At 32.2% G+C, this 26249-nt stretch overlaps 1 protein-coding gene across 1 annotated transcript in view; it reads right to left on the bottom strand.

Moving 5' to 3' along the window:
- The window catches only part of PARP8 (poly(ADP-ribose) polymerase family member 8), a 217234-nt gene that overhangs the window by 77606 nt on the left and 113379 nt on the right, over positions 1 to 26249 (bottom strand). Inside the window, exons 4-7 of the mRNA XM_051990612.1 lie at positions 19245 to 19334; positions 18328 to 18398; positions 9989 to 10066; positions 8240 to 8334 (exon numbers count right to left, since the gene is read on the bottom strand). Coding sequence (XP_051846572.1) covers positions 8240 to 8334; positions 9989 to 10066; positions 18328 to 18398; positions 19245 to 19334 — 334 coding nt within the window. The remainder of the gene's footprint in view (positions 1 to 8239; positions 8335 to 9988; positions 10067 to 18327; positions 18399 to 19244; positions 19335 to 26249) is intronic.

The following is a 26249-nucleotide window of genomic DNA, read 5'->3' as shown; positions in this document are numbered from 1 at the left end:
TGCATAAGAATTCTGTCATTAATATTGGAAAATGGGAAAAGAGAAAGAAGGTACATTTATGTTAATCTTCCTAAAACATAAAAGACTCATTCACTCAATCCTGTATATAAGGAAGAAATACCAATAAATAAATACTTAGATGCTCTCTTTTCAAATTAATTTGCCAATCATGGGAAAGAACTGCAAAATGATTTTTTAAACTTAATACATAACAATCTTTAAAGGAATTCCCAATGGAGATAATTTTTACTTAAATCTTTCAATAAACAAATACATCTTAAATGCTTTGTTAAATATTTTGTTCTTCATTACAAGTTCTTTTTTACCCCCATTTACTTCCTGTACAACCAAGGAATAAGTATATAGAAGTGTTCTGCAGAATAAGGTAGAATGCATGCAGAATTGTAAAGAGGCAAAGACATTAAAAGGTCTGCAATTAACTAGATTCTGCAGGTGTAGATCTGTAAATAGTTACTTTTTTTTGTTTTTATGCAACACTTCAAAGAATTCACAAATAGCATTGTATATATGCAAAACTATTTCCATTGTGAATACCATTTTCATATAATGCCAGTAATTTCACATTCATGCTGAGATGTTACAAAGCGTGATTACAGTTTGCCCAGATGGAGCCTTTGCAGTCATCAGCTTTGGTGCTGTAGCTTCACAACATAGAAAGAGTGCATAGCAATTGGCAGAATTAAATTGACTGCTTGAATTATGAATGTACTTTGAATAGTGAGGAGAGACAACCGATTGTACACTATAAAGCACACAAGCTTATAATAACTCAAAATAATCACTTATAAGTACACCTTGACCAAATCAATGTTTAGGAAAAAAAGAAAAAATGAAAACTGCAAGCTAACTAGATATTGTGTATTTTATTCCCTGAAACCAAGAACTCAAGCAATTGGCTTTAGAAATTTTAATACCTGTTCCATATCTATGTTCTGAACTTCCAATCTTAAAATTGGGCAACTCTTCTTTGACTTCTACTGAGTCAGAATAGTATGCTGGAAAGAGTTCTGAATTTAAAATCAGAGGCCCCAACTTTGAATACTCTCTCTAGCATTCATCAAGCAACACTGGACAAGTCATTTAACTTTTGGATAGATATTTCTTAATTATAAAATAAGGGAGACATATCAAGATACCTCTAAAAGCATTTCTGTGAAATAAATGTATGAATGTATAAACTAAGTTGTGTTGGCCTTTTATTCCCCTTGAAATTTGGACACAAAATGCTTTCAATAAACAAGTATTTAGTAACACCAGGGTAGAATTTCATGAATCCTTTCTCTCAAAAAAAAAAAAAAAATTACCATCACTTCTCTAAATGTAAGCCTTATGTATTGGGTCTAATTTCTTTAAAGTGGGTGACACCCTAACTGACATTTTGAAAATAAATTTTCTCTGTCATTTAAGGATTAAATATGCCAGGCTGTAGGATTTGGGGAGTTTTTTTTTTTTTTTTAACTCTCTAATCCTTAGATTCTTCTTCCCTCCCACATTTTCCAGAAGATAAAGCATGCAACAAACAAGGATATCAGATGACAAACTATTCTCATTATGAAGTTACTTCCACATCAACAGGTCAGAAATGTGTAGACAATCAGGAAGAACTCAATGTTCTCTGACACTTCAAGCTTAGCAGTCTCTAGGTGCGTGCTAAATATGCATTTTGGTGCCTAGTCTGTGAGAAATTTTCAGGGCAAATTCAAGGATTATGAAAATTTGTCAGGCAGAAAGAAATCTTGGCAGACAGGACAATTTTTAGAAATTGTATCTAAAGATGCTATAAATTCTTCTAAATAATGAAAAAATTCTAAGTGTTGGCTTTCTTTAAATGAGTTAAGAAAATGTGATAATTTGTTTTGCTTGACTACATATCTTGGTAAAGACTTTTGTTTTTCTTGCTTTCTTAATGTGGAAAGGAGAGAATGCAGATCTGAACTTCAAATAAAATTGAATTCTTTTCCCCTAAACAATGCTAGAAAAGAAAGTCCACATGCTGATAAATCCATCAGCAAATGAGAAATATTGTTTGGCATCCAGATAGTAGTAGTAGTAGTAGAACAGGAATGCAACTAAAGGAGAGCCATCACTGTGGCAGTGAATGCCACTTTGATCCTTGGTCCTACCTCAATAGCCCTTACCTCCTTTTGAAAAGAATGAATGAAAAAAGAATAGGACTGCTTTCAAAGATAAGCAATGAGTTCAGGGGCCTAGTTTTACATTCAAGAGAATGCTAGAGGGATTTCCCATATTATAATAATATATATAATATTTCCAATATAATAAATTATTCCAATTTGTAATAAAAGACTTTTTCTGGAGACAATTATTTCTTTAATGCACACAGTTCATAGATTTCTCCTTTCTCGACTCATGAATGCTCAGATTCAGATACAACTCTTCTTGGCCCTATGACAAATGGAAGAGAATTATTGGATGGAATTAATGGAATTTTAAAATGGGAAGTATCAGATGATTTGTAGTTGGGAAGAAACATAAATATAATATAAACTAGAATCATCTTTAACCCCTTCTTTAAAAATCTTTTTACTGACTAAATTTTAAATCACATTTTGGTGAACAAAATATATGGTTGAAATTCTTGCTAATCAAAATCTAAATTTTGTAATATCTGAAATTTTAAAGTTGTAAGGAGATTGAAAAAAATTAGCAACTATTTTCTTTTCTCATTTAGTAATAACTAGTTTTATCATCTCTAATTTTTCTTAAAGTCTCATTCGGATCCTTAACTTCATTTTATTTATCTATTAGATTTATCTAGGTCTTAAAGAAGGGATAACTTAAAGTTCCCTGTTATTATAGTTTTACTGTAGATTTTTCCCTATAATTCAGCTACATTTTTCCTTTAGTAAAGTGCTGCTCAGTGTGTATATATTAAGTGTTGATACTGATTCAATTATGATACATTTAAACATAACATAGTTTCCTTGTTCATCTATTAATTCTATCTGCTTTTTATCTTTCCTGAAATGAGAATCACTTTTCTGTTCTTTTTGAGTTTTCTTAAAGTATAATTTATTGTTGTTTTGTTCTAGCTCCTTAAAATGCATGAATATTGGTACTTCAAATGTCTTTCCTGTAAACAACATATTGTTGATCTACTTTCTAGCCCAATCTATGATATTCTCTGTTTATGAGGTTTGTCCCCATTTACCTTTATGATTATAATTCATTTTGTATTTCCTTTCATTTTATCCTTCTATACTTTTTCCCCTCTCATTGCCCACCCATTTCCTACTTTATAAAAGTAAAGGATGTATGATGAAAACTACTGAGCTTTCATAGAAGAAATCTGTTTCTGTTCCACTTTCAGTCTTCTCTTATTCTATATACTTCAGACTGGATTACAGGATTTTATTTCTTTTTTTAATCATCATTTATACTTTGCTTTCTGACTTCAAGATATATTTTGCTTATAATTTCTTACTTTGTCACCAATCTTTGCCCTCTCTCTAAGCTATTCATCAGCTACCTTTATTATCTTTTTAAAATAAAAAAAAATTTACAGAACAAACCAAACTGTATGGTGTGTTTGTTCAATCTTCCTTTATTTGATTTAATGTTAGCTTCATGAACTGTCTACACCCACCTCTTCCTCTATGTCTGTCTACTCTTCAATTTATTTGTCCCTGACATATAAGGTAATTAAAGTTCCATAAATTAATAACTAGTATTTTTTAGTATTTTAAGTTTTGCAAAGTGCTTAAAAATATTATCTTATTTGATCTGCACAACAACCCTGGCAGGAAGATATTAATATTATTTCCATTAAACAGATGACAAACTGAGATAACCAAAGGTTAAGTCTAGAACTAGCCACAAAAAGATACAAATTCAAATCAGCTTCAAGTCAACTCAAGTGGCCAACACACTTAATCTTTGTCTGCCTCAATTTCTTCATCTGAAAACTGAGGATAATAATACCTAACCAATAAAGCTTTTGTGAGAATAAAAGTTGATTATATTTGTAAAGCATTTATATTAATGTATAAGAAATGATAACCTATAGACAATATATAGTAGATTCCAGAACTCATTATCCCATCTCTTTCTTCAGAACCCAACCATTTTTCTTAACTTCCCTCCATATTTCTGTAAAGGGCAGCACAACCCTTCTAGTTAGCCAAGTTGTAATGACTTTGTCGTCCTCAGATGTCTTATTTTCCATATCCATATCTAATAGGTTGCTAAGTCTCATTGGTTTTACCTTCTCTTTGCAAGCTTAATCCCTACTCATATGTCTATCATGCTAGCTCAAGTGCTCCTCATCACTCTTCTGCCCCTTAATGACCTTTCCTATTTCAAATCTCTCACATGAACTATGGAAACATGAAAGCATAGTATTTTCACTTTTGGGGAGATGGTGGTATTTATTTTTTTGGTTTGTTTCTTTTTTTCTTTCTCATGGCTTTTCCTCCCTTTAATCTGATTTTTCTTGTCCAGCATGACAAATATGGAACTATATTTAGAAAAACTGCACATATTGAATCTATAGCGGATTGTTTACTATCTAGGGAAGAAAGGAGGAGAAATGGATGGAGAAAAAAATTGGAACATGAGGTGTTGTGAAGGTGAATGTTGATATCTGTCTTTGCATGTATTTGGATAAATAAAAAACTATTATTTAAAAAAAAAACCTCTCCTTTCTCTAATCTATCCTCCACTTGAAAAAAATCATCATACAATACCAAATCTGATTTATTACCTCTTAAAATTACTACCTTTCTTTGGCATTTTTAGTGACTAACAATTTAGTTTCAGACATCCTTTCTACATTAATCTGCTTGCAGTTCTCTTGCATGATACTCTGTCTCCTATCGTTGTGTTTCTACCTGCTTTCTTGTGACTTAAATCTTTTTCTTCTATATCTTTACCTCTTAGAATTTCCTTAGGTTTCCAGCCCTAATCTCCTAGAGAAGACTTTTACTAATTATCCACACTGGGATTCCTTATTCTAAATTATCTTATATTATTTTTGCATATTTTATCCATCTCATGTTTTCTTAAATATTTTTCATGACAAATTCCCCAACAGAATGTAAACATCTTAAGACAGGAACTTCTCCATTTTTGTCTTTGCATCTATCACATCTATTACAGTAGCTGTCATATAGGTACTTAATCAATTCTTGTGGACTAATTTTTAAATTCTCATTGAACAACAGAGTGGAGGTGGAATTTTTCCCAAGAATGTTTAGCTGAATAAAAGCAATAGCCTCATTTACAGGAATGTAACATTTTAGAGTAGAAGCAATAGTAGATTATCTAATACAAGTTCCTTGATAAGCATGCTACATTAATTTACTTTTTTTTTTTCCTGAGGCAATTGGGGTTAAGTGACTTGCCCAGGATCAAACAGGTAGGAAGTGTTAAATGTCTGAGGCCAGATTTGACATTAATTTATTTTTTTTTTAAAAAATCATTTATTTTTATTCATTTATTATTATTTATTATTTATTTTATGAATGATTTTGGGAGAAAAAAATTAGAGCAAAATAGAAAAATCATGAGAGAGAAAAAAACAGAAAAAAGAAATGAACATAGCATGTATTGATTTACATTCTATCTCCATGGTTCTTTCTCTAGATATAGATGGCATTTTCTGTCCAAAGTCTATTAAGATTGCTTTTGATCACTGAACTGAAAAGAACCAGATATTTCATTGTTGGTCATCACACATTCTTCTTGTTATTGTGTACAATGTATTCCTGATTCTGCCTGTTTCACTCAACATCAGTTCATGTAAATATTTCCAGGCCTTTCTATAATCAGTTCAATAATTTTATAGAAAAATAATATTTCGTTATCTTCATATACCACAGCTTATTCAGCCATTCCCCAACTGATGAGCATCTACTCATTTTCCAATTTTTTGCTACCACAAATAGAGCTGCTACAAACATTTTTGCATATAGGTTCTTTCCCTTCCTTTATGATTTCCTTGGGATACAGACCCAGTAGTAGCACTGTTGGGGCAAAGGGTATATACAATTTGATAATCTTTGGGGCATAGTTCCAGATTGTTCTCCAGAATGGTTGGATCATTTCACAACTCCACCAACAATGTAGTAGTGTTCTAGTTTTCCCACATCCCTTCCAACATTTATCATCTTTTCCTGTCATCTTACCCAATCTGAGAGATGTGAGATGGTATCTTAGAGTCGTTTTAATTTTCATTTCTCTAATCAATAATGATTTATGGCATTTTTTTTCATATGACTATACATAGCTTTAATTTCATCATCTGAAAACCGTGTGTTCATAACCTTTGACCATTTATCAACTGGGGAATGACTTGTATGTTATAAATTTGACACAGTTCTTTTAAAATAATTTTAGAAGTGAGACCTTTCTCAGAAACACTGGCTATAAAGATTTTTTCCCCAGCTTTGTACTTTCCTATTAATCTTGTTTCTGTTGGTATTGTTTGTGCAAAACTTTTTTTTAATTTGATTAATTAAAGCTATCCATTTTGCCTTTCATAATATTCTCTAGTTCGTCTTTGGTCATAAATTTCACCATTCTCCAAAGATCTGACAGGTAAATTATCCCTTCTTCTCCTAATTTTTTTATGGTATCATTCTTTATGCCCAAATCATATACCATTTTGACCTTATTTTGGTATGGGGTGTGAGATGCAAGTCTATGCCAACTTTCTGATATGTTATTGTCCAATTTTCCCAGCAATTTTTATCAAATAGTGAGTTCTTATTTCAGAAGCTGGAGTTTGGGGGCTTATCAAATACTACATTATTATAGGCTTTGATGATGGTGTTCTATGTATCTAATTTATTTCATTGATCTACCACTGTATTTCTTAGTAATCAAAAATGCTTTTGATTATTGCAGCTTTATAATATAATTTTAGATTTGGTATTGGTAGGCCAAAATCATTTGTAATTTTTTTCATTAATTCCCTTGATATACTTGACCTTTTGTTCTTCCAGATGAATTTTGTTGCTACATTAATTTCCATAAGTCATCGTTAATCAATAGCAGAACTGGGATTTGACCCCAGATTTTCTGATCTTCAATCCTTTGCTCTTGACATTATACTAAATTGTTATTGTTATTTTTTTCTGGTGAAACTTTTAACGAACAGTCATTCACATTGCCATAGTCTTAGACTAGCTCTGGAAGTTATATTTAGTTTAATTAATCTGCATTTTCTTTCACTAGAATAATTTTCAAAACCTGAGTCTCTGGGGAAGATTAATTTACATAAATGAAGAGCTCTTTCTCAATGTTAATTCCTTAATGTTTTTCTTTTCCATCCATGTCAATGGTTCAGGATATTCCAGAAACCCCAGTTATTCTTAGTAACTGATCTAATCAAAGTGCAACCTATCTTTACTACAATACTCTGAGTAGATCAAGGCATTTTTTCAAATAGAGACAGAAACTTGAATAAAGATTTAGTCTTTCACTCTTATTAATGGGAATGCAATATTTGTTAACAAAATTTATTCATAACTCATAGAGAAAATTATGGTATTTTCAAAATATATTATTTAAATGTGTTCCCTTAATTATTATTTCAGCATTACTATTGTAATTTGAATCGAAATTATTTTTGTTTTGGTCCAGACTTATATTGTATCAGCATAGGAAATCCTCATGTGGAACATTCCTTCCATGAAAATTGTCAACTAGTCACTTGCAATCATGGAGAGTTGGATAAGGTACTCAGAAGTTAAGTACATGTGACCACATGTCTACCACATGTCAGAAGCAAGATCTTAACCCTTATTTTTTCTGACTCCAACCTAAACCACATATCTATCCACTGAAACATGCTGTTGATTGTTATGTTATTATAGTTTAGCTAAGATAGGACTTAATTTATGATAACAGTATGTGTCCAATTTGCCAAGTAAATTACAATAATTTATTATTGTCAAACCTGGGTATGAAGACCCACAAAGTAAGTGCTTCTAAATAAGTAATTGCAGTAAGCAATTGAAATAATCTAAATTATGAGCACCTGAACACTGTGATGATGGATAACCTGTCACGAAGAATAGTCTCAAAACAAAACACAAACTTCAGGAATTTGTGAAGACAGTAATGAGAAATGTTTCATTACGCAGCATCTGAAAAAGTTCACCCCAGGCAAATTTCCATATATAAAACATCAAGGAAAATCCCCATGTTCAGCCAGGTATTAATTTCAATTTTATTCAATAAAATTATTATGTACCTGAGAGAAACTGCATGAGGCCCATATATTTCTCTCACTGCTGTCAAATCAGCTTCCAGCTGTGGGTGTTTGTGAAGTTCCCCATCATAGTTCACCTAGTGAAAATGACTGATTTAGAAATTACTTGGTATTTGGATGTTGGAGAAACCAAAATAATCATGAATAAAAATGATTTGCTAGACAAATCACCTTGTCAACCCACTGTACTATGGATCTACTTCAATATTCTGCATTTGCTTTATGTAGAAAGATAATAACTCAGTATTAGATTTGCTTTGAATTTTTTAAAGACACAAAGGGTCTAGAAGAATTCATTATTTTCTATAAAATATTAAAAATAAGATTACTTTGATCCCCAGAAGTTGAATTCAAAGAGGAAAGAAAATACAGAATAAAACAAAATGTCAGAAAAATTCCACAAATCTCGACATAAAAAGGAAGGTATTTTCATTTCCTCTCTGCAAATACACACACACACACACACACACACACACACACACACACACACGTAACCATTATAAAATTTTTAATTTCTTTCAAAAAGGAAAACTACTAGAGTTGTCATACACCAATACTTTAGCCTGACTTACTGGCTAAAGCAGCTTTTAGTTCTAGCAAGAGGACATCAACAAAATTATGTGGATGCATTGTTATAAATCAAAAAAAATAAGTTTTACACTTTGATATTCTATTTTCTCCATCCCAGACTCTCAGTTTCTAAAACTGAAACTATAAGAATATTATCCCTTTTTTATGTTTTTTCTTTTATTAACTTTTACTGACCAAAGAATACTATAAAATCGATATTTAATAATATCATTATAGAACCAGATTTATTTGGATTTAGTCAAAGTGTAAAAATGGAAAATAATAAACAAATCTGTTATTAGTGTTTTTTTCATATTTGTGTTTCTAAGGATAACCATTTGTTACTAAATTCAATTTTTATCTCTTTATTATAAGTTTCATTATGTGTATTGTTAAGGGAGCCTGAATTGACTGTGAAATGGTGGGATGGAAGTCACATTTGTGAAAGTAATCAAATTCATTGACAATTCCTAAAGGCTATTATGAACTAACAAGGCCTTGAGTTGAAGAAAAACACAATTAGTTAATGAAAGAAAAACTCGGAACGAAAACCAGATTAATATATTGAGTTTCTTCATAGATCTAAAGAGCATCTTGAGACTATAATTGAAGTTCAAGACAAAATATTAATATAGCTATCATTTTTCCTAGATTTTAAAGGATAGAGACCAATAGCTTTTTAAATGAAAATGTTAATAAATGCATTAGTAATTCATATCTATTATTTAGGGGTGTAAGGATAAATGTTTAACAACCAGCTTCCTAAGATAAAAATGTACTCACTTTTATATTTAATCTGCATTATTAACATTTTCTCCATCGCTTCTTTAAGTCTACACTATCCACAAAATAAAAATCAATCTTTGATTCTCATGATTGCCAATTTCCAAGGTATAAATACTCACACTGAAAATTGAACAGTAAGAACTTATTTGAATTGGCTCTCTCACTCTCGTAGCTCAATTGATACAACAACATTTAAAGATAGGACAAGCATCATAAACCTAAACAGAAGGGTTATGCAGCTTTCCTAACAAATCAATGGACCCCAGGCATTTAACATAATGATGTTTTTTCAACGTAATGTTTCCATTCATAATCTCAAGAATATGATCCAAGATATCAAAATTAGCCGTGGATTTGAAAGATTGACTTGCTTACCTGTCCTCCATAATAAAATTCTTCAGAATCATTGTCTCCTTCTGAATCTTCTTCCACTGTACTATTTTGTCTTGACTCCTTAGGTAAAAATAATAATTATAATAAGAATAATGGCAAAAATATATTTTGCCCATTGAAAGCAAGATTTATTACTATAGAGACAGAGGAGAGGTAGACAGAGACAAAGAGATGACAGTCAAGATGTAATGACAACAGCCATATTAGAACCAACGAAACTTAGGTTCAAGTCCTGCCTCTGAGACATATCCAGGCTATGAGATTCCAAGAAAGTCACTTAGCCTATCACAACTGTAGGCAAATCTAACATTGTAATTGTAAAGTTGCAACTTGCATGGATAGAGGGAATTTTTTATAATACATAAGTCTAGTCCCTATACATGTCCATATCCTAGAAAAATATAATTTCATTAGTTTCTGGAAGCTCCGGGTACTTATTTAATGTGTTAGCAGAAGCTTTTACAAACACTTGTGTAGATCAATCTACCTAAAGATCTAAAAGATTTTTAATAGTTTTACCTCCCTGTTCTCTGGACTCAACTGTAGAGTCTGGAGCTATTTTGACTTTAAAAGCCTAGAACTTAGTATAAATACTAGATGTACATAGTTATCTCCCTCAGTGCTTTTATGAGAATAGATGCTAAATAAACATTTGCTCAATATAACCCTAGCAGTTGTCCAGCTGCTATCAAACCAATGGATGTCACCTAAGGGACTGATTTAATGGAAGTTTCAACACACTTATATTCTAATTAGAAGGCTTGGTTTGATTTATTCGGTAAATTTCCTTCTCTTCCTTGCTCTTCTTGCCTCATGACTAGAATATCCAAATTTCCTTTCAAACATCCTGCTTCTTTCATCTATCTTCCTAAATCACTGACAGCCAAAGGAAAACCTCTTTTTAGCCAACAAGAGTGGCATATTTTCATGTCAATTCCATTGAGTTACTTTGATTACTATATGTTGGAAGCTTTCCCAATAAAGGTTTTGTGAGAGTATAGGCTTTCATTTTTCTTTTTATTCCCTAATCTTGAACTCTTTTCCTTCGTTGAACATTTCCTTCTGTCCCTGGTCCTTCCCCATCTACTATACATTGCCTCATTCTTATGGTATCTCTTCTTCACCCTCAAGACACTATCAAATTCCTTTTCTTCCAGTTTAAAACATCTATGCCAGGTTCTCTTAATACCCAATCCAAACATCTCTAGTACTTTTCTGAGTAAAAAGATCAATCACTCTAACAAAATATTTATAAGCCTCCACTATGTGTCATACATTAAGTCTTCACTACAAAACACAAATTGGAAAAATCTACCAATTTATATTCATCTAAAATCTTGTCTATCTCCTTAAATCTCTTCTCTATTGATGAACATGCTCAGCTTTCCCTTTCATTTACACACACACACACACACACACACACACACACACACACTTTTCTTAACTCTCAATATATCATCTTCTGTCTTCTACTTCACTACTAAACTTCTAGAAGGAGTAGTTTTCACTATTCACTACGTTCTACATTATTTCTTCAATAGGCACACTCACTCTTCCTAATATTTTTCATGACCAAAATTCAACTGAAACTGTTCTTGCCAAATTAATTGATGATCTAAAGCTAAATTCAATTGTCTTGTCTAAAACTTCATCTTTTCTAACCCTTCTGCAGCATTTAAAACCATTTCCAAACAACTCCTCCCAGATATTTTCCCTTTATTTACATTTTATGACTTTTTTTTTTCTGGATCTCCTGACTTAAATTGGTTCTTATTTCTCCTCCTGCCCCAACAAGGTGTTAGATATTACCAGTTCTGGTCCTTAATCCTCTTGTTTTCAAAATTTACATTTCCACCATTCCCTATTTAATCTACTTTCAAAGGTCAATGAAGCAGGATTCCTAAGTCTTTATATTAGATTTCATATTCTTATACTCCACATTTCCCAAGTACCTGAATGATATTTGGACTCAAGATGTTAAGGGGGTTACTTGTAGAACGAATTCTGAGTTGAGCCAAGATTTTTTCCTCCAATAATTTCCCTTTGCTCATTTAATAATTGGAAAAAATAATTACATCTTCCTTGACATTCAGATTTATAATCATGGAATTACTGCCAAAGGAATTGTATTTTGCCTCTTCTTTCCATGCTCCTTCTGACCAAATTCAGACATCAATTATGTGGATAAAAGATTACTAACTAGTCACTGTTTATAGTTACTTGCCTTTTTTTTTTATTCTTTACACAGCTGTCAAAAGTAATTTTCCTTAAGGCAAAAATACATTTGTGCTTTATCTGAATGTTTTATATTCCCCCAAAATAGTAAAAGGTAAGTACATTTTTTGAAGTAAAAGTATGAATAGAAGTCTCCTGCTCAAGATCATTGAATGATAGCCTAAAGTTACTAAATAAAAATCATATATCCAACATTCAGATCTCTCTAAAACTGTCCTTTTACACATATTATACTTTGGAAAAATGGATGTTATTCTCTGAGCTCCTTCTACTTCTGAGCAAATCATTCCCCCATGCCTCAAAAGACATACTCCTAATCTATAACCAGCTAAAATCTTTCATTTCTTAAATGATTTAACAAGGGGAAAAATGTTTGCATCATTTTTTTCTATAAGGATCTAATATCCAACACATTTAAGAAAGTCACCTAAATTAAGAAGAATAAGAGTTACTCCATTTGACAGATGGTCACAGGATATGACCAAGTAGATTTCAGAGGAAGACTTATAAGCTACTTATAGTCATATTTTTTTAAAAAAAAAAACTCATGAATAACAATTAAAGAATTGCAAATTAAAGGAACTCTGAAGATACATATTATAATCATTAGATTAGTCAAATGACCAAAAAAAAGTACAAATTTTGGAGGAGCTACATGAAAATGTACATATGAATGCCATACCGAGAAAATGGTAAGTGGTACAGGCATTCTGGAAAGAAACTGGAACTATGCCTAAAATGGTGCTAATCTACGTATACACTTTGGTGCAGAGATATCACTTTTAGATCATACCCCCAAGGAAATTACAGGGGAAAAATAAAAAGTTCCACAGGAACAAAACATTTCTATCAACTCTTTTTGCAATGACAAACAAGTAGAACCTAAAAGAGAGCACAGCAGTTGCAGAATGACTGAAAAAATATATTATAGGAATTAAAGTACTAAAGTACTTTAAATAAATACTGAATAGGTACTAAAATTAGTCAGTTTAAACCCTTCATTCTTTTTTGGATTCATTCCTGATTCTCTGGACTTTTTTTCCCCTCAAGACTCAGCAGCCATCTCTCCTTGGAAGACCATTCCAGCTCAAAAGCCTGCTCTCCTTGGAAGATGACTCCATTCTGTAATATCTTATTCTGATTTGTCAATTCCTCTCAAAATTTCTATTTTGCAGAAAATGTTCAGACCAGCAAGTTTTATACCTTGGGGCCACTCCAGAATTATTGAATTTTTGCCTCCCACCTAGTCTTCTTCCAACAGTGCTTTTCAGATTTATTTCATATGTAGTCTTCCATCATTAGGTTATAAGCTTCCTTATGACCAGGTAGTTTTCAGGAAGCAAAGTTACCCTTAATCATATGAAAATCATATGAAAAAATGTTCTAAAGCAATAATAATTAGAGAAATGCAAATTTGAAAATTTCAAAGTTACTATCTTAAACCTATCAGTTTGGCTGAGATAATAGAAAAGTAAAATGATGAAATAGGTACGTAATGCACTGTTGGTAGAGTTACAAACTGGTTCAACCACTCTGGAGAACAATTTGGAATCATGCCCAAAAGGTTATTATAATACCCTTTCAATCCAGCAATACCTTATACTTATAAGAAAAAAGGACCTACATGTACAAAAATATAACAGCTCTTTTTGGGGTGACTAAGAGCTGGAAACAGGCAATGCCTATCTATTAAGGAATAGCTAAACAAGTTTATGTTATATTAATGTGATGAGATAGTACTTGGATATAAGGAATTATAAAAGTGATGGTTTTAGAATAACCTAGAAAAAATGTTCATGTATGGATACAAAGTGAAGTGAGTCTAATCTGGAATGCAATATAAAGGATGAGTAATATTGTGAAGATAATCGACTGTGGAAGACTTAACTAGCTCTGATTAATACAATGATATACCATTACTCCAAAGGGCTTATGTTATAAAAAACCTCCATATACAGATAAGAGAATCAATGGTCTCAAGGCTGCAGAAAAATGCATATTTTCTTTGCTCTTTTTTGGGGGGGAGAGAATTATGTCTAATGGGAAAATGTTTTACATATATATAGATAGACAGAGATATATAATGGGTATCATGACATTTCTACCAGTTAACACAGTACCAAGCACATATTATTTAATAAATCTGGACTTGATTCGATTCAGAATTTCATTTTTCCTTTAAAAATTATTAAAAAGATGGTTTCAGAGAAATATGGAAAAATGTATCTGAACTGATAGATGGCATTGAGGGAAAATGAACAGGACAATTTACACAACAAAAATATTGTGTCAAGTTTGAAAGAACTAAGAACTCTTAGTAATTCAGTGAGTGACCAATCATGATGCTAGAGGAACACTGTTACAGCTTGTTAGCCACCCTCAAATAAAGGAGATGAAATTCAACATACAGAATGGGACATATATATTTGCACGTGATCAATATAAAATATTATTTGCTTGACCATGCACAATTGATGTTCTTTTATTTAGGGGGTTCTTTTCAATGAAAGAGAAGAAAAGAGGTAGAGGAAGATAGGAAACATAAATGATTCTCATTTTTATTTACTTTTTTAAAAGAAAGATGTTTCCTATTTTTCAAAGCTAACCCTTTCATGAAATTTTTACTAATTTCCTTGGGCAAGAAGTAATCCCTGTACTTACATGAAGCTACCAAAGTGAATTTTCTAAAGTGTGGGTTAAGATTTGAAGGAAGCCAAAAGGCTAAGACAGGAGAGAGAACATTTCCACACATGGGAGGCAGTTATTGAAAATGCCTTGTGTAGAAGATAGAATGTCTTGTCACAAGGAACAGCAAAGAGGACAGTGTCCAGTGTCATCAGATCATAGAGTAGATAAGGGAAAACAAGGTAAAAGAAAACAAAAGTCAACAGAGGGAGGTGGAGGGAGGTTCTTTTGAAGGGCTTAAAAACAGAGGATTTAATATTTAATTTTGAAAAGCAAAGTGAAATGCTAAAGATTAATTTGGAAGCTAAATAGTTGATGGACTGATTTAGGTAGAAACCGGGAAAAAGGAGACCAAGAAAAATGTTATTATAATAGTTGAGGTGTGAGGTGATGGAGGAGGAGCAACAATGTCAGGGGGGAGGAGAAGAAGTGTTATAGAATTATCAAAGAGCTGAAAATTAACTGCACTTTTCAATAGAGTGAATGGGAGATGGGGTGAAAGAGTCAGGCGTCAAGAATTACAACTAGGTCAAAAGATTAGATGATTACTTGAGTCTAGAAGTGCCCTCTACAACAATGGGAAAAAATAAGAAGAAGGAGCAAAGGATGAGGATCATGGAGATAATAAACTATGTCTTGGATATGTTGCCTATGTTTTGCAAATTATAGACTTAGAAATCTATCTAGGACTTGCCAAGGGTCATAGATTATATATAAACATCAAAGAATGATTCCAAAACAAGGTTAACCCCAAAGCTAATCCTAGAACCCAGCCTTCTTTCTCTGTCTCTACCTGTATCTCTCCGTTTTTTCTCTTTCCCTCTGTTTCTCCCTCTCTCTGTTCCCCACCTCTCTCCTTCTTCTTCCTCCTTCTTCTTCCTGTCTCTCTCTCCTTCTTCCTCTCTCTCTCCTTCTTCCTCTCTTTCTCTCCTTCTTCTTCCTTTCTCTCTCTTCTTCCTCTCTCTTCTTCCTCTCTCTCTCTTCTTCCTCTCTCTCTCCCTTTCTTCATCCTCTCTCTCTCCCTTTCTTCATCCTCTCTCTCTCCTTTTTCTTCATCCTCTCTCTCTCCTTTTTCTTCATCCTCTCTCTCTCTCCTTCTTCTTCATCCTCTCGCTCTCCTTCTTCATCCTCTCTCTCTCCTTCTTCTTCTTCCTCTCTCTCCTCCTTCTTCTTCTTCCTCTCTCTCCTCCTTCTTCTTCTTCCTCTCTCTCCTCCTTCTTCTTCTTCTTCTCTCTCCTCCTTCCTCTCTCTCCTCCTTCTTCTTCTTCTTCTCTCTCTCTCCTCCTCCTCCGTCTTCTTCTTCCTCTCTCTCCTCCTTCTTCTTCTTCCTCTCTCTCCTTCTCCTTCTTCTTCTTCCTCTCTCTCCTTCTTCTTCTTCTTCTCTCTCTCTCTTCTCCTTCTTCCTCTCTCTCTCCTTCTTCTTCTTCTTCCTCTCTCTCCTCCTTCTTCTTCTTCTTCCTCTCTCCTCCTTCTTCTTCTTCTTCCTCTCTCTCCTCCTTCTTCTTCTTCTTCTCTCTCCTCCTTCTTCTTCTTCTTCCTCTCTCTCCTCCTTCTTCTTCTTCTTCCTCTCTCTCTCCTTCTTCTTCTTCTTCCTCTCTCTCTCCTTCTTCTTCTCTCTCCTCCTTCTCTTCTTCTTCCTCTCTCTCCTCCTTCTTCTTCTTCTTCCTCTCTCTCCTCCTTCTTCTTCTTCTTCCTCTCTCTCCTCCTTCTTCTTCTTCTTCCTCTCTCTCCTCCTTCTTCTTCTTCTTCCTATCTCTCCTCCTCCTTCTTCTTCCTCTCTCTCCTTCTTCCTCTCTCTCTCTCTCTTCTCCTTCTTCCTCTCTCTCCTTCTTCTTCCTCTCTTCTCCTTCTTCCTCTCTCTTCTCCTTCTTCTTCCTCTCTCTTCTCCTTCTTCTTCCTCTCTCTCCTTCTTCTTCCCCCCTCTCTTTTTCTCTCTCCCCCTTCCTCCCTTCCTCCCTCCCTCTCCTTTTCCCCCTATGTAACCTACCCAGCCATCCATTAAACAAACATTTGCTGTTGTAAACAAACAGTGCTATGACTGGGAAATAATACAAGACTTAGTAAAGATAGTCTCTATCTCACTGAACTGACAAAACGAGGAAGCTCATCATAAATAAACAAAACAAGTTAAGGGGAATCTACAGCCTCCTAAAATAAATTTAAGTCCTATGTGAACACTCAAAGAGAAGGATATTACTAACCCTGAATAATTGAGAAAGGCTTTATAGATAATACAACATTTCTGTGTGGGTTTAAAGGATGAGCAACAACTCTACAGGTAAGACAGATGGAGGTTACTCCAGGCACAGAGTGCAGAGATTATTATTATTTATTTATTTGTTTTTTGCTGAGCGGAGTTAAGTTTCTTGCCCAGGGTCATACAGCTAGGAAGTGTTAAGTGTCTGAAGTCATATTTGAACTCAGGTCCTCCTGACTTCAGAGCCAGTGATATATCCACTGCACAACCTAGCTGCCCCTGAATACAGAGATTATTGTAGGATGGGAGGGGTAAGCTCACTTTGGCTAGAAAATAGTGTGCAAAGACAATTTGTGAAAAGGATTTCAAGGAAGGGAAATGTCAGTTTGAGGAGAGTGACCCTATTTAATAAACTCCAGAAGTTCCATACTGCTTATAAGATTAATGAAAAAATCCTCTATTTGAAATTCAAAACGCTCCATAAGAAGTCCCCCATCCTTGATCTTTCTTGTGTTCTTATATGAAACCCTGGTTTATGTTCTCCAATCCAGGAACATTGGTTTCCTTACTGTTCCTCAAGGCATTCCATCTTCTGAATCTGGACATTTTGACTAACTATTCTCCATGTTTAAAATATCCACCCACCCTTACCTCAGCATCTGACTTTTTCCAAGTCCCATACAAAACACTAACTTCTACAAGAAGCCTTTGCTGATTAATTCTAGCAATTTCCCTCCCCTAATTATCTCCATTTTATCTTATTTATATCTTGTTTATACAAAGCGGTTAGCCTAATGTCTATTAGACTATAAGCTCCTTGAGACTAAGAATTGTTTCTTACCTTTATTTGCATTCTCAGTATTAGGGAGTTCTAGTATATAGTAGATGCTTTAAAAATGCTCACTGATTGTCTATTTCAAAATCTGAACTTTATTTGTTTCAAGATTACAGGTAGGTCGTAAAGAAGATAATGATATTGTAGGAGATCAGGGAACTATCAAGTGAAATACTATAGAGATAAGGCCAGCAGTAGAAAAAACATGAAGAATGAGATGTAATGGATCCAAAGCATGCAAGATAATTAATAAGGGACCTACAAACGTGAAGGATGATATGACAATATAAGTTCCATAAACAGAAATAAAGAAAGCAGATGAAGTATAGATTTAAGGGAAAAATCAATGTGTAAATTACACTAACTTACCTCTCCATTTTCCTTTTGTAATTTTGATTTTATGGATAAACAACATGGAATGTCATTGGTTTTTTTTAATTCTGAAAATAAAATTTAATCAGGGTTATGAAATAAATCTTTATTCTGTATAACAATGATTTTATTAGGTTTATATTTAAATTCTATATATTTTTAAAATTTCATCCAGCCACATGCACCTTTGCAAGAAAATAAATTAGAAAGATATTAAGTATGGCAGTTGTTTCTGATGTTTCTTAAGTTTCCATAAAGACAATATAAATATAAAATGTCTATACTGAATAATTTTTGAATTAGCATATAAAGACTTACAGATAAGATACATATAAAATACACACACACACACACACACACACACACCCATCCATATACTCATTATTGAACTTTGCCAAAAGTAAGAATGAACACACACACACATATGAAGCAAATATGTATTTTATCTATTTAGAAACGTACAGCAAACATGCATAGGTACATATAAACAGAAACTTTCTGAAAAATAAACTATACATGTATATATTTGCATGTCTAGATCTAGATATCCCTTGGCATAATTTTCAAAGTGAATACAAACTAGACATTTAAATTTTCTATGTTTTCATAAAAAAGGAGGGGAAAGCTACAAAAAAGTAACACAAAAACACACAAAAAATCATCATAAATTCAAACTGGTCATTCATAATTACAAAAAGCAAAGGTAAATTCTTTATATTTCCAAGTGTATTTAAGCTAATCATTTTTAACTTAAAAAAATCATTAATTCTACAAAGCAAACAACAGAGTATAACTAGATTCATAGCAGAATTTGCTTTTCCTTAAGACAATTCTGTTTTTTTTTTCCTTAAGACAATTCTGAATAGGAATGGAAATTATTTCTGAAACTGAATACATCTATTTGAAAACATTACCTGTTGCTATTCGATGGAAAATTATGGGAATTGGCTCAGTGGTAACTAATACATCTTCATCATTGTCTGAACTTGAAACATATGTATTATCTGCACGAGAAAAGAAATCTCAGATCACTTAAAATCCTAAAAAAAATTTCTCTAAAAATCATTCTTATTTAATCTATAATTAGGAACATACCCTATTATCAAAACAAAAAACTATCCATTTGATTAATTTATAACACTATTAAATGTAATGTTCCACTCCTTTCCCCACCAAAGAAAGCAACTTAAAAATCAAAAAAAAAAGTAAATTGGAGGCACATAAATATAATAGCATATCATAACGCAATTAAGACCTACAAATATGAGAACCATAAAACAAAAATCTATAGATTTTTATGAAATAATGCAATATGAAAAAAGAATCCCAAATATAATGTACTTTTAACTTAACCATACCCAAAGGTGAGTTCTAGTAAATATCCAGGTAACTCTAATAAATTTAGACCATAACTCCAAGTGAATTTTTAAGTAAAATCAATTAACAGATATAGTTTTGAAGTATGTTTCATTGTACTGATGCTAAATATTATGTTTACAATAAACTGATTAAAAGTATTTGATATTTCTTTATTACTAGCTAAAATGTAAATTGTTTCATTTATAATCATGTTGAGCTATGTCAATGAATCATGTGTGGAATAATGGTGAAGGACTATTTTGAAAATGCTGTCATTTCTAATAGAAAAAGAATTCTGATTCACATGCTCCAAAAGCATCTCTTAAATTTTAAGCATTTATGAGCCACATATTCTCCCTGAAGAAAATGAAAGTATTAGTCCTAAACTTGGCTAAATATTACAACGCAAGCATTTAAGTTTCATGTAATAAAGAGCATAACTCCTTAATAGTAATTTCAAAAAGAATGACACTAGAAGATGTCCAAAAACCACAATTCCATTAAATTTTAATGAGAACATTGGAGATAATAAAATTATTTTAAATCTAATTTCCAAAATGTTTACATTTCTATATACAAGATTCAGCCAACATCCTCAATCCCAAATTAATTTGAAACAGATTACCAACATTCAAATGCCTCCATTTAGCAAATAGCATATTAAAATATTCTTAAAGCATATTTTGTAAGTTTGCTTTTATTTTCAACTATTTCCTTCCTTCTCAAAGGAAATTCAGTGTACATTCTCTTCTGACATATTTCTTTCCTTCTTCTGACAAATAGCAAATGTTGCTAAACAGTATGCTTGAATAAAGATAGTGACTCCTGGAACTTTGTCTAAATCACTGCTCTCATTTGAGACATGCAGAAATATGTAGAGTCTGATGCAAACACCATGATGTCATGAGAAAAGAAAAGCATCTTAAAAACTCCAGTCAGAATGTCTATGAAATACCTCTTCCATTTGAACTTTGCATTTCATATATACTATAATAGTGGCCAATACTTTTGGTGAGCATATCCCACTGTTTTATGTCTTGTTTGATTTGATTAACTCAGAACGTATGTCAACGTTCTTTATGGTGCTTTATCTTTCAAAAAATTGTTTAGGATTTTAATAAGTATGGAACGTGATACAGGAGAATCTCAGGGGTAATATTTTGCTTACACCAAATAAATTTTTTTAAACTCAACAATGAACTTTTTATATTTTCTAAATTCCAGCCAATTCTATGACTACAGAAATATGCCAATGACTGTTTTATTGTCTTCTAAGGCTTTCATCTAGATTGCCCTTGATCAAAATGAAGATTAGCTTCATATTTAATTTCTTTTTAATTTAACAATGAGGTCCACAATTTTTACTTTCCTTCAGCATTCTCATCTTTCTCTTATATTTTGACAATTAAAGAATTCAACACAATCCAATAAATTCCAACAAGTAGTATTTAGGTGTCTACATTGTATGTTTAAGTAATATTTAAGTATTTACCATGCTAGGTACTGGTGATACAAACATAAAATTTAAAAAATACATTTCCAGTCTCAAAAGAATTTAAATTCAGATAGAGAATATAAGCAGATAGTGAATATAAAAGGGTAAATAGACACAATAGATTCAAGAAGTAAAGAAACTGCATGTCATGTTTAAAACATTATTTCATCTTCAGGAACAGCATTTATATGTTCTCAATATATTCCTAATAACCTACCATTTATATCATGTATTTATGCTCAGTATCAATAGTTCTTAGTAGCTACTTCATTATTAAAATTCCATATAAATGGTGGGATAATTAATAAACTATTGAATTTGGAATCAGAATGTACTGAATTCAAATCCAACTTCAAATTCTTACTAGTTATGTGAACCTAGACAAAGAAGTATTATAAATTTTCTGTATCTTAGTTTCCTCATTTATTAATAATGACATATTATTATATCTATATTTTAGATAATAATAGCACCTATCTCATTGAGTTGTTGTGAAGATAAAAATGAGATACATAAATTCCTCATAAAACTTGAAAGTTCTCTTTCTCATATATATATATATATATATATATGTGTGTGTGTGTGTGTGTGTGTGTGTGTGTGTGTATACACACACATATATATGCTAATTCTATCTGTTCTCCACAGAATCATAATAGCATGTTGTATTCATCTATATTAATGTTACTCAAATATACAGATTGGCTAAATATACCAGCACAAGTCTCATAGAGAACATTTCTCATAATATTATGTCAGAATAGTGAGAACAAGAATTTTAATTGATAGTCATCCAAAACAATACTTTTTTATACACATACACACACACACACACACACACACACACACACACACACAAACATCTGTACTGTTTTAGATCTTGAGTAATATAAATAATGTTTTATTTTAACCATAAAAACATGTCTTTAAACAGCCAAAAAAAGCTAAATATCACATCTCAGTTTTAGGCTCAAAATTGAAAGAAATAGAAAAAGAAGAAATAGAATATTTCACTTATTCAGAGACCATCATTCCAATAAATTCAATCCCTTAAACCATAACCCTAAATATAGAATTTCAATTCCCTTCATTAAATCTAGACATTCTGTTACTGGAGTCTTCATTCAATGCCTTATTGATGTTGATTTAATATAACATTTCATAAACTTGCATATCTTATTCTCAAGTTTATAGTGGATTAGAAATAGCAAGTAAGAAAGGCAAGGGACAATCAAGTTATTCCCTGTTAGAAGTAGGTACAATTACCATACAAATAATGGGAGCTGGCACACTTACATTAAGGGCAGAGACAGGAAAAAATTAGAAAGTATACACAGAACAATATTACTACATAATACAATAATGGACATTCATAAAGATGACCTTGATAGCCTTGATTCATCTTTTGTTAGTCTGTTCAAGAATGCAGGAAATTATAGGATACATCTTCGAAGCAATTATACAAAAATTGTCAAAATAAAACAATAGTGACACAAAGGGGAAAGCATCAGTTATCTAAAAAAGTCTATTTTTTGGCAAATGCAAGCTAAATTAGGTTTGGTTATGTGCCTTTAAGCATCCCATTATCTATCAAGCTTCTGAAAGACATTCAAGATCTCAATTTGTAATATTCATGTTTACTATTATCATAACCTGTTGCACAAGAGGAAAAAAAATAAGCACATCATAGAAGAATACTAGATCTGGAGTAAGTGGATCTACTTATTCAGTTAACCAAATGACCAGCTTTAGTATTAAGATTTTAACATAAGAGCATTCAACAAAATTATGTCTAAGGTCCCTTGCAATTCTAAATCCCATAATTGACTAGAAAAAGCAAACAACTAGCTATTTAAGAGCGGGGAAATTTCTTACCATTTATCATATTCAATATGATTTGGGATGGGATTTGAATTCTACTGATTTTAACATATGCATCCCAGATTTTTTTTGGTCTTATTCAAACAGATCTAAATAAATAACTTTTGTCCTTTTTGTGACCAAAATTACTCTGAGGCAAAAGGTCCTGAATTTCAAGGAAAGTTTAATACTCAAGTAAGAAAACAAAACAACTAGATAGCTTTAAGATAAGAATCTCAATGCAACCATCCATCAATTATGTGACATTTAACATTCTACCTGTTACTTTTAAAAATAAAGGCATGCAAAATATTTGTAGCAGCCCTATTTGTAGTGGCTAGAAACTGGAAAATGAATGGATGCCCATCAATTGGAGAATGGCTGGGTAAATTGTGGTATATGAATGTTATGGAATATTATTGTTCTGTAAGAAATGACCAGCAGGATGAATACAGAGAGGACTGGCGAGACTTACATGAACTGATGCTAAGTGACATGAGCAGAACCAGGAGATCATTATACACTTCGACAACGATATTGTATGAGGACATATTTTGATGGAAGTGGATTTCTTTGACAAAGAGACTTAATTGAGTTTCAATTGATAAATGACAGACAAAAGCAGCTACACCCAAAGAAAGAACACTGGGAAACGAATGTGAACTATCTTCATTTTTGTTTTTCTTCCCGGGTTATTTATACCTTCTGAATCCAATTCTCCCTATGCAACAAGAGAACTGTTCGGTTCTGCAAACATATATTATATCTAGGATATACTGCAACATATCCAACATATAAAGGACTGCTTGCCATCTAGGGGAGGGGGTGGAGGGAGGGAGGGGGAAAAAAATCGGAACAGAAACGAGTGCAAGGGATAATGTTGTAAAAAAAATTACCCTGGCATGGATTCTGTCAATAAAAAGTTATTATTAAATAAAAATTAAAAAAATAAAGGCATGTTATTATAGTTAGTAGATTACACATAAGATACTTTACAGTTCTAGGACTCTAATCTATGCTTGTATTTCTGATAAAATCCTTTCCAAGTTTTTTAGTAGAAGTACTTTAGTAGAAGTAGAAGAGAGATGTCCAAATATCTCTATTTTCCTTCTGAAGACAGAGACATAAAAATGATTTAGGATGGCAACTCGGGCAGGATGGATTTCAAAAGAAGAATGAATATAAATTCTAAAACTTCAAGTCTTGAAATTCTCCCAATGATCTCTGTGTACATATTTGTATGTCATGGCTTCAAGGATTATTGACGTACCTGGAAAATCTCAAATAATTAGTTTCCTATTAAAATTCCACAAATGCAGAAAGAACAATGAATGGACTGAAATTAGATCTTACAGACCCTTACATTTAACAATAGAATTTAAAAGTTTTTAATCAGATAAACTGGAATAGTCCTAATCCTCAGAGAGTCAAAGATAACAAAAACTTATATGGAAAGGGGACATCACATCTAAACAGCACTGTCAGTTAATAAAAAAGTAACTAAATTTTAATTCAAAGAAACTTTGTGTTCAAAATCCCACTTTTATCCTTTATTGTCCATGTAATATTAATTGAAAAAGTCACTTAACCTCTCTATGCCACAGATGATCTATGAGATACATCCAAGGTCTAAAATTATGCTTCAGTCGTCAATTAAAGAACATGATCAGAATTGGCAGGCATCAACAGACTCAAGGCACAATGTTACTAGGGAACCTGTCTTCTAGGGAAATTTCATTAAATACTATGCTTTGAACTCACTGAGTCCTTGGCCTACACTACTAAAAATAAACTTTCTGTTGACTTTGAGTTAGTATGGCTCTAAAGAATATCTTGGATTGATTCCCCTGTTTCTGTTATCTCTATTTCTCAGTCAAATTCTCAAAAAGCCTAAGACTATAGGTGTGGCCATATTCTTCTCCTCAAAAAATAAAAGTCGGCCCCCAAATGTCTCTAGGAAAAAAAAAACCTTCTCAACTTAGTATGTAAAGCTTTCTAAAATAAATATATCAATGAATGAATAAATGAAAAAGTAATTGAAGTCCTCTAAGGCATTTAATGGTTGTCATAAATTTGCCTCTTTTCTGCCTTCCCCCCCTTCATATATCTTATCCTTGAACTCTAAAATCCTACTACATTGTCTTACTTATACTTCCTTAAACATGGCATTCCATCTCTATTCTAGATGCTTTTGACTAACTTACCCCTGTGCCTGGAATCCTTTGTTCTCTCATTTCTATCTCTTTAATTTTCATGACTTCCTTCAGGGTCACTATCTGAAGGAGGCCTTTCCATTTTCTGTTCCACCCAATTGTTAATTTCTTCCCCTTTTATATTACTATTGACATTATAATATTTTACATTGTACTACATGACTATATATTATATGATAATTTATATTTGTTATATATGTAGTTATGTAAATAAATTATATTTATAGATATATACTTCCTAAGGACAGGGATTTTTAATGAATTTTGCCTTTCTGTATATCTGCAGTATCTACAGTGTCTAACAATTGCTTATGACTAAGTGGCCATAGGAGGATATAATAAATTTCAGGTCATAAGACTAACTTTTTATGGGCCAGTCAGGAAATATTTTGGATTTGTGATGAATATCATAGATCTCAAGTCCATTAAGTCATGGTTACTCTAATATTCTTAGGAGCCGAGTTCTCCAAGCCCATGAATGACCTAATTCATATAGTGTTTTCTTTATAATCTGGATATTCAATGTTTCCAGTTCCTGACATGGATTGTCCCATTACCAAATCAGATTTGTAATTTATAATTATTAGATTATTAGAGAGTTAGAGCTCTATTATAGATTTATATTATAGATTTTATTATTTTGTTATAGAGTTAATCTAGAAATTAAGTGAATTGATCAAAAAAATCATATGAAGAGCATTTAAGGGAAGTAGTATGATATAGTGTATGTGTATGCATGTATATATTAGATATATATGTACATATATGTATTTATATGTGTGTGTATGTATGTATATACATATATGTATATATATATATATATCTATATCACTGATCCCAAATTAAGAGATCATAAATTCAATGCCCATCTCTGAGACTACTTATAAAACCTTAGCCAAGTCATTTTTTTTTTGGCCTAGAATTCAGTTTTCCCTTTTCTAGGATGACTCAATTTACTACATGATTCTGAGATCCTTCATTCCTCAAGATCT

Source organism: Antechinus flavipes, chromosome 1 (genome assembly GCF_016432865.1).
Source record: "Antechinus flavipes isolate AdamAnt ecotype Samford, QLD, Australia chromosome 1, AdamAnt_v2, whole genome shotgun sequence".
In the NCBI taxonomy this organism is placed as follows: domain Eukaryota; kingdom Metazoa; phylum Chordata; class Mammalia; order Dasyuromorphia; family Dasyuridae; genus Antechinus; species Antechinus flavipes.
The sequence above is the reverse complement of the archived record's forward strand: the minus strand, read 5'-3'. Positions and strand labels throughout refer to the sequence as shown.